This window comes from Malaclemys terrapin, chromosome 11 (genome assembly GCF_027887155.1).
Source record: "Malaclemys terrapin pileata isolate rMalTer1 chromosome 11, rMalTer1.hap1, whole genome shotgun sequence".
Lineage (NCBI taxonomy): Eukaryota > Metazoa > Chordata > Testudines > Emydidae > Malaclemys > Malaclemys terrapin.
The window spans coordinates 68,152,772-68,170,057 of record NC_071515.1 but is presented as its reverse complement, the minus strand read 5'-3'; the positions used below and the strand labels follow the sequence as shown (position 1 = coordinate 68,170,057).

Below are 17,286 nucleotides of genomic sequence, written 5' to 3'. Positions count from 1 at the left end.
ATTGTTGGACAGCTACATAAAACTCAAACATTGCTAAAAATTAACCCTGAAAAATGAAATTAATAACCCCCCAAAAGAAGCCCTAATTATGAAATAACACTATTATTAATAATAATACATTTTGCATGGCCATTTCAGAGATTAAAAGAGATAATGGTCCCTTTAAGGCACCTTCATATTTTCTGGAATTGATGGGTTGGAATATTAGGGCCTGATCCCACAGACACCTGGGCAAGTGAATATCTTTACTCACATGAATAATCCCATTTATATTAATGGAAATACTCATGTGAGTAAAGTTATGAGTTTAAATGTTTCAGGATCGGGCCCTTAGTTTGCTAACTGATTGCTTTCATCCTTCGCTCCAGAGTGGGGAGCATTAGGCACTGTGTGGAGGCCGGATATAGCTCCTGATTGCCATTAGCTGAATTTTGGGTACCAAAAAGGGTGTAATTCCATCAGGATTCCTAGGTTACTGTCATAGTGGCAGTAGCTAATCGATGGAGTTTACCCATAGATCCGCCAGTGCTTGCTGCTCCTGCTCTAACAACGTGTTGTGTTAATAAGGTGCACCAAAGTGCTTTATAAAAAATAAATGTTAATTCTAGAAAATTATCTGAAAATGTTTCACTCTCTCGCATCTCCATGCTCACACCTCACTTCATCTCTTTACCATACACCTGGTACATCTGTACAAACCTCTTTTTCCTCCCCTCATACACAGTCCCTCTTTCATGCCACTTCCTTACAGAAGACACACCAGAGTGCTCTGCAGGTACAGCAGAAGGCTGAAGTATTGCTCCAGGCTGGGCACTACGATGCTGATGCCATCCGTGAGTGTGCTGAAAAGGTGGCATTACACTGGCAACAGCTGATGTTGAAGATGGAGGACAGGCTCAAGCTGGTCAATGCGTCAGTTGCTTTCTATAAAACCTCTGAGCAGGTGAGCTGAACGATATCATCCTAGTATATACACTAACATCGCCGGTTCCCAACCTAAACAGGAAAGGTCTTGATTGTACCAACTAGTGCCATCTGCCTCCTAGTCACTTGGTTACTCTCTAATCTGCAGAGGACCTTGACTGGCTCCCAATCCCCTTTCACAGTTGCAGGCCATGGTAGCTTTCTGGTGCATAGCACAGAGCTTCAGCTTTAGGGTTCTTCTACCTTATCTTGAGTAGTCCCCAAGGTATGGATGGAGAGTCTGGAATATCAGGCACAAAACCCAGGAGTAGAGCTGGTCAAAATTGTCTTTTTGATAAATGTCAGGTTGAACTATATGAAAACTTTTGTTCCCCCGCCCCCGTTCTTCTTTTCATTAAAATGATATGAACAATATTGAGTTTGGGTTTTTTCTCTCCCTTTCCACCAGGGGGAAAAAGGGAATGAGAAAGGGGATGAAGGAGGGAAAGAGCCTGAAACCACAATATTTTTGTTTAGAATTTAGATTATTTTTTTATTTAATTTCAAACATTTTTTAAAAGGGCTCTGCTTGTTTCTTTCCTTTTAAATTGCTACCACTTAACGTTTACAATTTTTGATGGGCCCTAGCCAGAAGAATCAATCCTAGTTAGGCATCCTGGTACCAAAAAAATAAGGAAATAAATTATAGAGTGGCTACTCCTAATCCAGTAGTACAGGGCAAGACAATGTAGACCATGGTAAGAATCAGATATCAGCTCTGCCTCTATTGCAAAGTGCATGCGAACTGGCTTCTGGTATGGTTGGACTAGTTCATCCCTTGCATAAACAAGTGCAACTTTTATTGAGGTCAATGGGAATTAGGTCTGTTTACCCCAGGGCTTCTCATGTGGATGTTCAGATGGCATTGCATGGTTTAACTTAGCACAATCATGCAGTTTGTGCTGGCGTGGACATTGCATATCTTTGGGTTGGGTATACAAAAGGAAACAGTGATTTCCATTGACCCCTGCAGTATTATTCACATGCAGTTAGTTCATGCAGTTGAGAGTGCCAGACAGGCCCTGTCAGGACCTGCCACATTAGGAGCAGAACCATGCCCTGTAATGGGTGTAGTTGATTTGATGGTAGCACAGTTTCTTGTCCATTATGGACAGGGATTTTTTCTAAACCCCCCATGTTACAAACTACCCCTTGGCTAGTCTCCAACATGGTTTGTTTAATGCATTTGTAACCATGTTCAATGTAAATGCAAACCTTGTTACATGTGCCTTTGGCTGGCAAGACTTTTGAACCCGGTTACTATCCTTAGTATACATTGGGTTGAAAAGAGCTACTGCTGCTAAAGGGATCTGAGAAAAAAACCCACTGAGGGACACATTGGTGCCTTATGCAGTGAGATGCGCTGGCCAAAATATATGTAGTTTATTTGTCAAATCGAGACCCTTTTCCACTTGCAAGTTGTTGATGAGCATATTGCCATGTCCAGCAGTTTGCTCATTGGTTGCTTTTATTCAGTGAATGTTTGGTGTAAAGATAGTTCAGCTCACAAACTGTTCTCTGCAAGTAATCGTTCATCAACAATCAGACTATTTGATTGGTCATCTAGGTCACATGGTGTTTCTGTTTCCTGATTAGATGACAATAATTTTTATACACAGGAGGATAGCCTGAATAAGTAACTGGGGCTTTAATACTCTCAGAAAGGGAGTGGGGAACACTGTAGGGAGCAGCTGTGGGAGAGATGCTGGAGCTAGGGAATTGTAACAAATGTTTGAACTTTTCCATAACTCTGTTCCACAGCAGCTGTTCTGGCTACCCCTCTGGTCCCCTGATTTAAAGTTATCCTAGTTCCTTCCTGACTGTGTTTACAACAGACTTTATGCTAATCTTTCCTCATCATGGTAACAAAGAGTAATGACATTTGCATATATGAGGCAGTCCTGTTTGCGAAAGGCATGTACACAACGCTGTTCATCTTGTTTGGTTAATTGCCTCAGGGCCAGTACTCCAAAACATTTCGATGCCCTCAAGAACCCCAAAATAAAAAGCAGGTAAGCCAAATGCTTATTCTGTGTACAGCACCTGGCACGCTTCCTGCGCAAATAAGTGTTCTTGTGTCAACATGCACATTTGCACACAGACATTCTCACAAATAGAAGCTTCCTCTGAACATTAGCCTTGTTCAGATGAATATTAGTGGGAAGTGTGTAAGAACGTGTGAACATGGTCAAACCCAACTTCACTGAGAACTCGGGAGAACGTTTGAAGGCCATATCTTTGACGTCAATGGGATTTAGCACATGGGTGGTAGGGCACTTAGAATCCCAGTCTGTCACTGTCCGCATGCAGTCTCTTCACAGTAGCAAAAGCTCTGTTGCTGTTAAGGGCTGCTCTGCACACTGTTTTCATACTGTTTAACTAGCGGGGTTTAGTTGGCTCCTTCTGGTAAATTTACCAGAGTAAGCTAGAGCTAAGCAGCTTTATACCAGTGTAACCGCATCAACACTGAGGGGTTATGCCAATTTCAACTATAACCTTTTCCAAACAACTGTTACAGAAACTGGCCACAGACAAGACCCAATGTGCAGCTGAAGAAAATGAATTCCAGATTTAGGTTCTGTTTAGGGAAAGTATTTAAGCATGTGTTTAATTTCAAGCATGTGCTAAATCTTGTTGACTTCAGTGGGATTAAGCACATGTCAAAGCACCTTTCCTGAATAGGGATCATTTCCTGAATGATCTTCTGGGGCCGGATGGAACTCTATCCCAGTATAAACCTCAGGGCTTCTCACCTGTTATTCCTTAGGGGGGAGTAGGATTTCTCCTCCTTAATCAGGATGAGTTACAGACCACAGCTCCAAATTGCAGGGATCCCTAGTGTGAAGAATGGATGATAGGGCCTTCTATGAAGAGGCCCTTTGCACCCATATATCCAACACTCCCTGATGGCACTGCTCCCATGGACTGAGATCACAAATACTTATCTGTGAAACACTTTTGACTGGTCTAACAGTGAGCTAATCAGCTTTTAATGAATCTTTATGTTGCTGATTATGACTCCAGTAACTGAGCTGCTGTGTTTTGGGGCCATTCTTCAGGTGTGCAGTGTGCTGGAGAGTCTGGAACAGGAATACAGAAGGGATGAAGATTGGTGTGGAGGTCGGGATAAACTTGGACCAGCAGCTGAGATAGACCATGTCATCCCCCTTATCAGCAAGCATCTGGAACAGAAGGAGGCTTTTCTCAAGGTCCAGTCTTACTTCTGTAATTGCTCGGAAACTCTTTCAGGCTTGGAAGAACAGGATTATTAAGTATTATTATAGTAGGCAGAGCAGTTTAGAGCAATGTTTTTGCACTTGCAGGGCGGGAGGTTCTAAATTCTAATCCCAGCTCTCCTACTGACTTGCTATGTAACCTCTGGGCAAGTTTCCCACCTGTGTAATGGGGATAGTTATACTTATCTGAGAGAGGCATTGCAAGGATTAATTAGGGAATGTTTGCATTACAGTTGGAGCATGTTAGTTGCTACACAAGCGCTAAATATTATTTGTTCACAAAATTATTTATTGTGAAAGTTTTAAATACCCGATAGTACAAGGCATTTCATATGTGCTTATTTACAATGCTTAGAATTCCATGTAACTAATGAATTAGAGATGCATGAAGTAGATTTCACCTCCACAGGGCAGCACCAGGGTTGATTCTGGGCTTTCTGCCTGCCATCCAGGTGTTACACCATATGAGCTGCTGAGCTGGTTGGCTTGAATGTCAGCTAGCCAAGAGCCTGCCACCCATTACAAATGACTATACTTATTTGAAACTACTCACATAGGCCAATCTTAAAAAGTGAAATATCTAGATCACTCATTGTGGTATGCAATGAGCAAATTTCATGAGGCATTAAGTGGCACATAGCACTGGAAGGGGCCTCCTGTGTCATCAAGTTCAGTCCTTGTTATCGCAGGCAACCCTATCATACAATCACATTCATAAATTTATCAGTCGATTTCTGCTAGATTAAAAATGTATGCTCTGTACCAGATCTTTGCACAATTACTTTATTATCATAATTAATTTGCTTCAGGAAATTAAATCAGCCATTGTTTCTAAATATCCAGGTATAGTTAATACTGTGTAATACACCATCCATGAGATTGTTAGTTTAGTAGGTGATGTGTGGAACATGTGACTGTCAGATGTTGTTCTCCAGAATTCTTTCATGTATGAGCACCTGCTTCTGGAGGTCAAGAGAAAAACTCATTATTTAATAAATTTCCTCTTGTTTTATTTTTACTTTTGCAATGGTAACTCTTCTCTGGGGGGTTTTCCATAGGCTTGCACATTAGCACGAAGGAACGCTGAAGTATTCCTCAAGTACATTCACAGGAACAACGTCAGCATGCCTGGAGTAGCAAGCCATACCAGGGGGCCTGAGCAGCAAGTGAAAGGTTGGTGCATTGATGCAATGGCAGCATTAAGATTTTTTCTCTCACAAACCTAGATGTCAGATTCTCATCACCCTAAGGCTTCTAGATTCAGCAAAGTACATAAATACATGCCTAACATTATGCTAGTGTGTAGTCCTTATGTGAGCGTGTAGATAATCAGTTTTTCAGTTCAGCGGCCAAACCGAAAAAGAGGGGGGAAATTCATTTTAGATTAATCTGAAATGAAATGTTTTTGAATTTTTCAGCTAACTGAAAAAATTTAAAAAATTCATTACAGGTTGAACAAAATGTTTCATTTCATTTTGTTTTGAGGTGTTTTTACCTTTTAAAAAAAGTAACAACATGGAAGTAAGATTCAAAGCAAAAAGTGGTTTTGGATTAAAATGTTGAAACATTTCATTTAGAAAATGTCAAAATGAACGTTTCAACTTTTTCTAACGGGGAGTCTGGATAGCAAATCTTTTCTTTTAAACTAGTATGTGTGACACACTGGCTAAGTGTGTTACATCCCTCTCAAGTGGGATGTAACACCTGTTCTTAGTCATTCTCTTAGCTCAAGAGGTTGAGGCCAGTGCTTTGGTTATGAAGGTCCTGGGTTCTAGTCCCCAGTATTAAGTCTATATAGCCTGGGTTGGCAAAGATGGCAAGGTATGAGAAAACATATACCTCCTTAGGGCAGCAGCAGAGCTGCTCTTTGGCCTTGAGACCAGGGCCGTCTCCAGGGTTTTTGCCGCCCCAAGCAGCGGGGAAAAAAAAAAAAAATAGTCGCGATCGCGATCGGCGGCAACTCCACCGCGCCGCTTTCTTCTTCGGCGGCACTTCAGTGGCAGGTCCTTCCCTCTGAAAGGAACCGAGGTTCCCGCCGCTGAATTGCCGCCGAAGAGCCCGACATGCCGCCCATTCCCCGTGGCCGCCCCAAGCACCTGTTTGCTGAGCTGGTGCCTGAAGCCGGCCCTGCTTGAGACTACAGTAATTTCCATAATGCCCTCAGACCACCTCCTCTCCGTGGGGAGCAAAGGTAAGTGAATCAATGTATAGCTGATCCACAGGTCCTATCTCTACCCCCTCAAACCAAAGTTCACTGTAAAGGGCTGCACATTGTTCTCAGGGGTCTCCATCCCCTTCACAGGCTCTTCAAATCTTATGCCCCTTGTGTAATGGAACTTCACCAGTTCGTTATACCTGCAGAGGAGGGACACCATTTTCTGTTGAGGACTAAACCTGATTTCTCCCTAAATTCTGCAGAAATACTTGACACCTCTAAAATGTCATTTCCCCTGCTCGGCCCAAGATGCTGGGCAGTCTCGAGCCCTCCACCAGGCAGAATAGAGTAGAAGTGAATCTTTTCTTCTCCTGTCTCCATCACTCCAGGCCCCTGAGTGAAGCAGCAGGATAGAACATTCAATGAAGGTGCAACAATAGTGTGCATCAAGTTACGTTGGCACTAAATCTAACTCAATCTGAAACTCTGTTTTGGCATTTTCTCTGTCCCCCACACAAAGTCACTAATGCCCGGTAACACTGAAACTGTTTAATTTTTACTAAATTTACTAATTTTGATTTTTCAACTGAAAAGAAAATCCCACAACATTTGTTTTGTATTTTTTTTCACCAGCCTTTTTTAACTCACTGTTTTGTTTAAGAAGGATGCTCTGAAGGGCTCTACTCCTGCAAGTTCACTCTGGTGACAGAGAAATGAGCTCAGTCTTTGTTGGTTTATGTCTGCGTCCACTTACAGAGCCATTCTGCTTGGCTCCACAGCCATTCTGAGCGAGCTGCTGCAGAGAGAGAACCGGGTTCTTCACTTCTGGACTTTGAAGAAACGGAGATTAGATCAGTGCCAACAGTACGTGGTCTTTGAACGCAGTGCCAAACAGGTACTGTAATTACCCAGTCCGGTCTGGGGTTTTTATACATCATTGTATCTATAAAAACAATGAGTCTGGTGGCACCTTAAAGACTAACAGATGTATTTGGGCATAAGCTTTCATGGGTAAAAAAACACTTCTTCAGATGCATTGAGTGAAAATTACAGATACAGGCATAGATATGCTGACACATGAAGAGGAGGGAGTTACCTTACAGGTGGAGAACCAGTGATAACAAGGCCAATTCAGTCAGGGTAGATGTGGTCCACTCCTAATAATTGATGAGGAGGTGTCAATACCAAGAGAGGGAAAATTGCTTTTGTAGTGAGCATACAAAAGCCAGTAGGAGAACACTTCAATCTCCCTGGACATTCAATAACAGATTTAAAAGTAGCCATCCTTCAACAAAACTTCAGAAACAGACTTCAAAGAAAAACTGCAGAGCTACAATTCATTTGCAAACTTAACAGCATTAATTTGGGTTTGAATAGGGACTGGGAGTGGCTGGCCGTCTGTAGTTATTTATAGTAGTGCAAAGTGCTTACTGTGTGAATGACAGGAGAATTCTGATCAGGCTATCTGTCTATCTTCTGCATTTATATGACATCCATTTCCTTAGTATCTGGGTACCACACAAAATATGTTTTTTTAAATTTTGTTATTCTCACAACCCCCAGTGAGGTAACGAAGTACTGTCATCCCTGATTTACAGATGAGCCCCTAAGGCACAGAGACACATAGGGTTAGACACCTGCAGCTGGCCTGTGTCTGCTGACTCTGGTTAACCAGACGCAGGCTAAGGAGTCATTTAATTGCTGTGTAGATGTTCTGGCTCAGGCTGCAGCTGGAGCTCTGGGACCCTCCCACCTAGCAGGGTCCTAGAGCCTGGGTTCCAGTCCGAGCCCAAACATCTACATCACAACCAAACAGCCCATTAGCCTGAGCCAGCTGGCACGAGCTAGCCAGGAGTGTCTAATTTCAGTGTAGCCATACCCAAGTGACTTGTCCAAGGCCATACAGGAATTCAGTGGCAAAGTAGGGAATTAAACCCTGGTCTCCCAAATCCCAGGCTAAAGCCCTAACCACTGGACATTCCTTCCTCTCATCCTTTCTCTCCCCCTTTGCACAGGTATAAATCACTAAACAAAGGGCAAGGCAATGGAGAATCAGGCCTTACATTTGTGCAACTTGCATGCGAGGAGGCTGAACAATATAAGAAAATGCAGGTTAATAGGTGTAAGAGTTGGGGTGGGGAGGACTCTCGCTCATTCTCCTGTTAGTTGGTTTTCCTAGTACAAGCCTCCTTTCTGGCCCCACTCCAGTTGCACTGTGCCATCCTGCCAGTACAAAGCAGCTGGAAACCCAGGTTTTTTGGCTCCCTCAAGATTCAACCTTTGTAAGGGGGATCCCTGGGTTGTGTTTAGCCACTGAACATAGTGTGGCTGAACCAGAGAATCTTTTCCTCCACATGTAAGTTACTCTCAGTTAAAATCTCTTAACTCACTCACGGGCAAATCATGCCACTTTACATATCCCCTCTGAAGCTGGCCATCTGCGTTAACTGATGGGTTCTCTTGATGTGTCCTTAGAGTATGTTTTAATACACAAAGCACAAGGTCCCACTGGAACCGAGATCCTTCATTTGTAAGAGTTTTCATAAAAGGATTAATTCTTGAAATACACAGACCTATTTTTTAATTTTCTTTGGTTGCTTTTGCCATTCCCAGGCCTTAGACTGGATCCAAGAAACAGGCGAATATTACCTCTCTACTCACAATTCCACAGGGGAATCAACAGAAGAAACTCAGGAACTCCTGAAAGAATATGGGGAATTCAGAGTACCCGCCAAGGTAAACAGTAACAACATTCTAATTATGGCATCTGCCTTTTGTGAGCCTGTGGTTATGGTTCCTATTTCACACTCCCTTTTTCAGGGGCTTAGAACTGTGCAATAAATATTCTCCAGATTCTGGAATCTGCTGTTGACATTCTTGACCCAGGAGGGAACTTTTTCTTTTGAGAACTGTGACACACCATTTTTTAACCAGTCATGGGCACAAAAAGGGGATTTTTATGCTGTCTTTTTTGGAGATGGGGTAGTTTTGCTCTGCTCTAAAGCAGGGCGAGCTGATTTGTACAAGGAATAATTCACAGGTATCAAGTTTCTAACTTAGACATAGTGAAACTCCCGCCACAAACAATTTTGTAAAAAATAATTGAATAGTTAGTTTAGCCTAACATAGCGGAGGTCACCTTGGCCTCGATGGATGTTCCTTCTGTAATTACTATTGCAATTTGTTTAATTGATTCTCTTTGGACTGACTACTCATGACCATCCTATTCATTAGAAGTGCTCCATTGATCCCACTGAAGTATTTCTAATGAATGGGTTTGTAAATTCCCAGGATTAGTTCTGTTGTATCCTGAGCTTCATTACCAAGAATCTATTAATTTCTGTGGAGCATTTCAGTGGAATCTGGGGTTGTCATAGATTGATGATGGGGTTGGAACTGCTTCAGGCAAACTAATCCAAACCGAAGTTAATTTAGAGACCGAAAATACACTGAATTCACAAGGATATTAACAGTCATAGATAAGGATCTAAATTGCTAAGCCTGACTGCAGCAGGGCGCCAGCCTCAGTGTTATGCATCCTCAATCCACTGTGTATAGAAATTGATATTCCTTAATTCTTCTTGTGAATGTCCATGTTTGTGTGGGCTTCTATCACAGACTTCATGTTCATCCTCCTTCCCTTCTTTTTCTTATAAATGTTTGTGAATACGTTGTTTGTGAAAATGGGGATTAATGACAAAAGAGAGAAGTGGGTATAAGGCAGGGTTCTTTTAAAGCAACAGCTCTCAGAGGTTTTCAGTGCCTTAAGCAACTGGAAAATGTATGCCCTCCCAGAAATAAGATGTCAATGAGCCATTTTCCAACCACAATATTTTCTTGTCCAAGGTGAAGATGCAAGAGCAAAGGCACTGAGAGTTTTGTGAATTACATGCCCTTCTCACAGGGTGAAATTGAATTTAATGAAACAATTTGTAATCTTCACAGCTACTCCTGCCTCAGTTAATTTTCTAGTGCTACTGAGGTGGCCACAGACTCTCTGATTTATGTGTTTTGCTAGTGAAACTTCTAGAACTGCCTTTAAGTTTGAAATCTCCTGGACATTTTGTGGAGTAAAACATACATTTGTACATTCATGGCTAGATTTTCCGAGGTGCCAAGCTTCTTGAAGCTCTTTTGATTTCAGAGAGAGCTGCAGGTGCTCTTCCCCTTTGAAAAGCAGGCTATTCAGTATTCTTCAGGACAGAAGGCAGATGTACTTTGGAGATGTGATTGACTCTCTCTCTGTTTTTGAAGATTAGTGTTTGAGTCACCGATGGAACTCAATTTGATTTGTATACTTTAGACATTTGCTTTTATAAGCAGTTTTCCCCACAGACAGACCGGGCCCACATACTACATCCAGACACCTTCAATTTCTGGGGGGAGTTTGGCATCCAGACTTAAAATCCAGCTCTAAATGTAATTATTGTTTCATTTGTCTATAACGGACTGAGCCAAAATCCCAGATCTGAAACATCCATAAACACCAGATCCCATGGTGATTGTGGCAGTAAAAGACCCTGACTAGAATAGAACTTGAAGAAGTTGGAAGTCTGGGTATGAATTTTATATCTCGTGACCCTTTTAGTTTTTAATCTGATTAGAACTAGAGCATTGTTTTACATCTGGATACAGTACTTGGGTAGGACTCTGCAACCTCTATAATTGATCAAACCATACTCAAACTAGTAGGAAGAGAGCCTGAGACATAAGCCCTTGTATTAGAGGCCTGGCATAGGACCTGCTCACAGAATTTGGCAAGAACAGGGCTAATATTGCAGAAATACACATTCCTAAGAAGTGCTATTCACATATTGCTTATGCAAACACATTCCGATATCAAGTGGTACTAGAACATCCCGATATCAAGGATGGTACAAAAACATTCCCAAGGATAACAGGAACACACTGAACCCTCCTAAAAGATAAGGTCAGGATGACAGTACATAATAGAAATATTTTAATCAAACTAACATATACAAAATGGTGGGTGATAACTAGCGACGTCAGGGGGCAGTAACTAACTATGCAAAGGGGCAGTATTAATTTGTTTGTATCGGGGTATAAAGATGTATCTGAGAGGGAGTATCTTTGGCAAGCCTAGGGAGCAATGGAAAGTCCCACCACTGACTGAGCTGTGTCCATTGTTACAGGCATACATGTATTAATGGTCTGGTAGAGTCTGCAGGATACTAGTACTGTGCTTTGTCGACAATAAACCTGGCTGGGTGCCTTCGTCCCTTAACGGATCTTGTGGTCATTGGGTGGTTTGATCGAGGTCTGCTGTGCCAGTGTCTGTGCAGGGCTGGGGCAGCACACACAGGGAACACACACACACAGCCAAACATCTATCAACATCTAACCACACCAACATGCCAGAAATTTCATTCAGATTCAAATCTAAAGCAGAAATCAATGACTCGATCCCACCTCCCCAGCTGATGTTTTGAAGTACTGATGACAAAACGTTTAAAAGAGTTATCTAAATATGGATTCAGAATGATTGTGTATATATTATGATGGGAAACTTGAAATGTTATCCATTGTCCAAAATCACAGCCATTACAATGATTTGATATTTTGCTAGGGTTTATGGCATCAAAACAAGAAGTAATAGGTTAAGAAAGAAAAGGTCTGTCAACCTTTCATCATATTTTTCCTTTATGCATTTGTGAGTACAGTTGTGGAGCCTTAACCTTCCATATTTCATGCAGGGGATTTCCCACCCTGCAAGGTGAATTCCATTGATTAACACTGAGTCTTCCTTGCAAAAATGGCATTGCCTTGCTGCAGGACAGGCGGGAGTTTAAAGCTTCTGGACTGTACGTATTATGAAATAGTCTTTATTTTAGTATGTGTAAGATTGTGAACTGCATCTGGCTGCTGTGTGAATTAAAATCAAAGGAAATAATAATAAACCTGTCATAACCATGGACCATGTTTTGGGCAGCAAACCAAGGAGAAAGTGAAGCTTCTCATACAGCTGGCTGACAGCTTTATAGAAAAAGGACATATACATGCTGCTGAAATTAGGAAATGGGTCACCACTGTTGACAAACGCTATCGGGACTTCTCTCTGAGGATGGGGAAATACCGCTACTCACTGGAAAAAGCCCTTGGAATCAATACAGAGGTACTGTAAATCAATGTCCTTCTCTGATATTATACCAACCAATCCAGAAACAGCTCTACCTACAGAGAAAAAGCTACTCATCGGCGGTCAATAGGCTAACAGAGTCATAGATGAGAAGGAAGAGCCTTCTACACAAATGCTTACGCCCATAATACAGGGAGATTATATGGATACTGGGGAGGAGTGGGTAATAGATCAATCAGGTAAAACAATCCAAGTTAATTTTATCATAAAGAAGCAAAGGACACAGAGTTATCATCAGCAAACCCATAATTTAAAGGCACGTTTAAGGCCTCTGTTTTACGCACCCTTGCTAATCACTGTCTAGATTGGAATGCCAGGGGCAGAAGATAATTGAAAGTAGGTATTGAACCTGGTATTGTAAGGAACTAGTAAGAGGCCTTTCTTTCTGAACACGTTATAGGATAAATACCTATTGACTTAGATTGGGGATCAGATTCTGTTCTCCTAACTCAGGTGAATAGTCCCTTTAAAACAAATTGATCTAATCTTAGGCTAGAGATGAAATATCTTTACATGGAATAATACCTCCCTTCCAATCATTGCACTATTTGTGGAGTAAAGTACTGCTGAACTAATTTAGCCCCTTAGGTGTAAGGTAAGCAGATTTAGGGCTTGGCTACATTTGCGAGTTAAAGCACATTAAAGCAGCCCTGTGCACCCTAGCTCACTACCCATCCACACTGGCAAGGCACGTAGAACGCTCTGACTCCGCAGCTAGAGCACTCCTGGTACTCCACCTCAGTGAATGGAATAACATTTGATATGCCTTGGCTACAACACCCAGGGGGTCAGTGTGAACGGGGTGTTGCATTACTGCGCTCTGATCAGCCTCCGGAAATGTCCCATAATCCCTTTAAGTCAAGTGGCCACTCTTGTCATTGTTTCAGAATCACTGCAGGAATGCGGATATGCCCTTTCAAAGCTCCATTTCTGACAGCCGGCATGCTTATCTGCTCCAAGACAAAGCAACCATTACGGTGGAATGCTGTATGTGAGCGAGAGAGGCGGGAGGGTCTGCTGCTGTCTGAACTTACAAGACAGCATGCTAACATGCTCTCAGGCCCCCAAAAACCCACTCTCTCTCCCCCCACATACACACAACACACTCCCTGTTCCACTCCACCCCACCCCCCCATTTGAAAAGCACGTTGCAGCCACTTGCATGCTGGGATAGCTGCCCATAATGCACCACTCCCAATGCCACTGCAAGTGCCACAAATGTGGCCACGCCAGTGCGCTTGCAGCTGTCAATGTGGACAGATTGCAGCGCTTTCCCTACTGCGCTCTCCGAAGGCTGGTTTAACTCAAAGCGCTCTACGTCTGCAAGTGTAGCCATGCCCTAAATTCTTTGTCTCCACTTTTGTTCCTAGATAGACATAATGATAAAGACCTTATTAATACGTAGTCATTCAATTTTTAAAAAATTCTCTCTAGGTGAAGCATAAATAAAGGGTGCTGTTGATGTCTCTCTCGCTTGGTCTCCTTAATTCTTCTGTTTATCTCTGAATTTGCTTCATTTTATCTTTGGCAGTTTTGTCCTATTTTTATTCCTTTTTATCTACTTGTGAATGTGCTGCCTATTACGTAGCACCAGGATTAGACCCAATTTAAAATCTGTGTTGTTACTCTTTATAGGATAACAAGGACCTGGAACTGGACATCATTCCAGCGAGTCTTTCAGACCGGGAGGTGAAGCTGCGAGATGCAAATCACGAAGTTAATGAAGAAAAAAGGAAATCAGCCAGAAAGAAAGAGTATGTGCCAAAACACACACTGCAATAACACAGCACATGAAATGACCCTTTCCCAGGGTCACAACCAATATTAACAACTCCATAATTCCAGCCAGTTGTGGGGCCATGGAGATATGTCTATATGAGCTTGAATAGAAATTGTGACTGTAGGTTGGAGTGATTTCAAAAGATTTAGTTTGAATTTCTTTGTGATTAATTATTTCCAGAGAGGCTAAGGAGTGAATCAGGGAAGTAGATTAGTACATGCTGGTTATAATAATTGAAAGTCTCATTATCACTAGGGTCTTTCTGGGTGGATAAAAGGGAAAAGAGAAAGTTAAAATAAGATGTATATGTGCAATCAAACACTTTCCCAATTAACCTTTTATGATCAGATGGGGGTGAAATCCTGATTCCATTGAAATCAAGGGGGGTTGTGACATTGACTTCAGTGGGGCCAGGATTTCACTCATAGTGTTTAACTAAAAGTCTTAGAGGCCAGGCTAAAATAGGGAAAAGCTGTAATTTCAGAGCACACATTTTGGCTTAATTCATATGTGTTAAGGTTCTGAGTTTAATCATTTATCAAATATTAAGTGTGATGAAGGGACTGTATAAGAAGTTGTTTGAGTTTGAGCGAATGGTATATTTGTGGTTTTACAAAATATAGGCCCAAATTTTCAAAATTTTGGGTGCACAACTTGAGAAACCTAGGGCCTACTTTTTTCAGAGGCATTGAGCATCCCAAGCTCTGATTGACTTCAGCTGGAGCAGTGGTTGCTCAAAACCGCAGAAAATCAACATTTTGCTTCAAGTTGGGCACCTAATAACTAAGCCAATTAAAGGGCTAGAGTGTGCCAACCTGACACTGAGTAGTTTACTCCACAAATAGTCCTACTGAAATCACGGTACTACTCAACATAAGTGACACAAGGTTGCCCATAAATAGTGGATACTTCTAAAAATGTAGGTGGTGTGGGCCAATTTCAAAGTCCTTATGTATGCAAAACTCCAGTACAATTGGTAGGAGTCACATGACTCAGGACTTCAGGACCATAGATAAAACACACCAAAGGATTGGAGAAATGCATTGTAATTGGATTTTATTCCAGAAGGCTGTTTTTTAAAATGTGGAACTATACTATATGTAAGATTGGTCCCAAATGAATAGAAAATAAGTGGTATTTTATTCATAAAATTTGGAAGGTATGATTATTATTATTTGTATTCCCATAGAGCCTAGGTAATACTAGTTAGGTGAAAATTAGAGTGGAAGTGCACTGATTTATGACAAATATACAAGAGAGTTTTTCTCTTTAGTAATGCCATAAATGTGTATTATGTACAAGCTGACTGAAAGACCTTCCTCCTTCCAGATTCATTATGGCTGAACTGCTTCAGACTGAAAAAGCTTATGTCAGAGACTTACATGAATGTTTAGAGGTAAGTTCTTTGCCCTGTAAGATCATAGTATTCGCAGTAATGATACAGCATCCTTGCATATATTTGTGCTGTTCCAGGCTGTGCAATAAAGCCTGAGTGTCAGACACTGACTGGCACCTGGAAGGAGGCTCTGAGAGGGTGCTAAGGCAGGTAGGAGGTTACCTTCAATTCAGCTTCTCTGGCCCCCTGCAGTGGTGCTTAGGTGAAGATAAAGAGGCAGGGCTGGAGAGTGCAGACAATCAGGTTCCACTGGTTGGAGCATAGGCACCAACTTCCTCAGTTCCTGGGGGAAGCTCAAACCTCGCTCCGCCACAGGCCTCACCCCCCACTCCACCCCTTTCCCCAATACCCCACCCTCATTCTGCCCCCTCCCCTGCTCTTCCTGCCCACAGTCCTCCCCCACTTCCCCAGCACCTCTTGCACATCACTGAACAGCTGATCACTGGTGGGTGGGAGGCGCTGGGAGGGTGGCGGAGGAGCTGATTGGCAGGGCTCGCCAGCAGCCGGGAGGCGCTGATGAGGAGGGAGAGAAGCTGATCCAGGGGGCTGCCAGTGGGTGCTGAGCACCGACTATTTTTTTTTTCTATGGGTGCTCCAGCCCTGGAACATCCACTGAGTCAGTACCTATGGGTGGGAGTTGTGGAAGAAGTAGAATGAGGTATTTTTTTTTACATCACCAAAAAGAGAAAGTGTTGCAGATACTCTTATGAATATGTCTGTGTGTAAATATTTGCACCCCAAGTGACAGTCTGAGCGCTCCTCTATTTCTAAAAGCTTCATTCATCCATTCAAAGAGTAGAAACACTTCCATGTGACTTTGGGGCTCTGGACACTTGCAGGTTTAAACTAGTGTAAATGGCGGATTCTCTGTAACTTGAAGTCTTTAAATCATGATTTGAGGACTTCAGTAGCTCAGCCAGAGATTATGGGTCTATTACAGGAGTGGGCAGGTTAGGTTCTGTGGCCTACAATGTGCAGGAGGTCAGACTCACTAGATGATCATGATGGTCCCGTCTGACCTTAAAGTCTATGAGTCTATGGTGGTCAATCACATGGCATAACTAGGTAATTATGAATAGCAAATACTTCATGAATAAGTCCAGAGACTGAAATTTGTTTGTTTAAAACATTCCTTAAATAATTTATGTACAGTATAACATTTCATTAAAAATTGAAATCTGTGCCTGGATAATCTGTGAACAGAAAAAGGGTCTGCATCACACTGGTAAATACTTTGTTGTAAATAGTTTGCCAAACTCTATTTAAGGGTTTCCTCTGAGTAGATCTGTGATACTGAGGACAGTAAACAAGGTAAACCTGACAGAAGGAGGTTAGCATTCAAGTTCCTACATCTAGAATGTGGCTTTATGCATAGAATGCTAAACGCTTTGGTCTTGAAGTTGTGAACTCATCTTACCTTTGAACTGTTTTCTGTCTGTAGTTCTATTTGGGCATCAGCAGTGAGCATTCGGAGAGACAGTGAGATCTGGTTTTGTCGGCATGATTTCAGTTCCCCCTCAGACATCCTTCTCTGTGTCAGCACTTTGAATTTCTTGAGACATTTTTCATTGGAGCATTTCCATTTTATTTCTTTTCAGA

The 17,286-nt window shown here is 42.1% G+C and overlaps 1 protein-coding gene across 3 annotated transcripts in view; it reads left to right on the top strand.

Moving 5' to 3' along the window:
• Positions 1–17,286, top strand: part of KALRN (kalirin RhoGEF kinase) — a 732,870-nt gene that overhangs the window by 497,765 nt on the left and 217,819 nt on the right. For 2 of the 3 annotated variants that reach the window (XM_054043354.1, XM_054043353.1), the window contains exons 17-24: positions 725–943; positions 4,023–4,172; positions 5,258–5,372; positions 7,134–7,249; positions 8,968–9,090; positions 12,305–12,487; positions 14,147–14,265; positions 15,621–15,687. In XM_054043354.1, coding sequence (XP_053899329.1) covers positions 725–943; positions 4,023–4,172; positions 5,258–5,372; positions 7,134–7,249; positions 8,968–9,090; positions 12,305–12,487; positions 14,147–14,265; positions 15,621–15,687 — 1,092 coding nt within the window. The remainder of the gene's footprint in view (positions 1–724; positions 944–4,022; positions 4,173–5,257; positions 5,373–7,133; positions 7,250–8,967; positions 9,091–12,304; positions 12,488–14,146; positions 14,266–15,620; positions 15,688–17,286) is intronic. The other variant, XM_054043355.1, reaches the window with a different exon arrangement.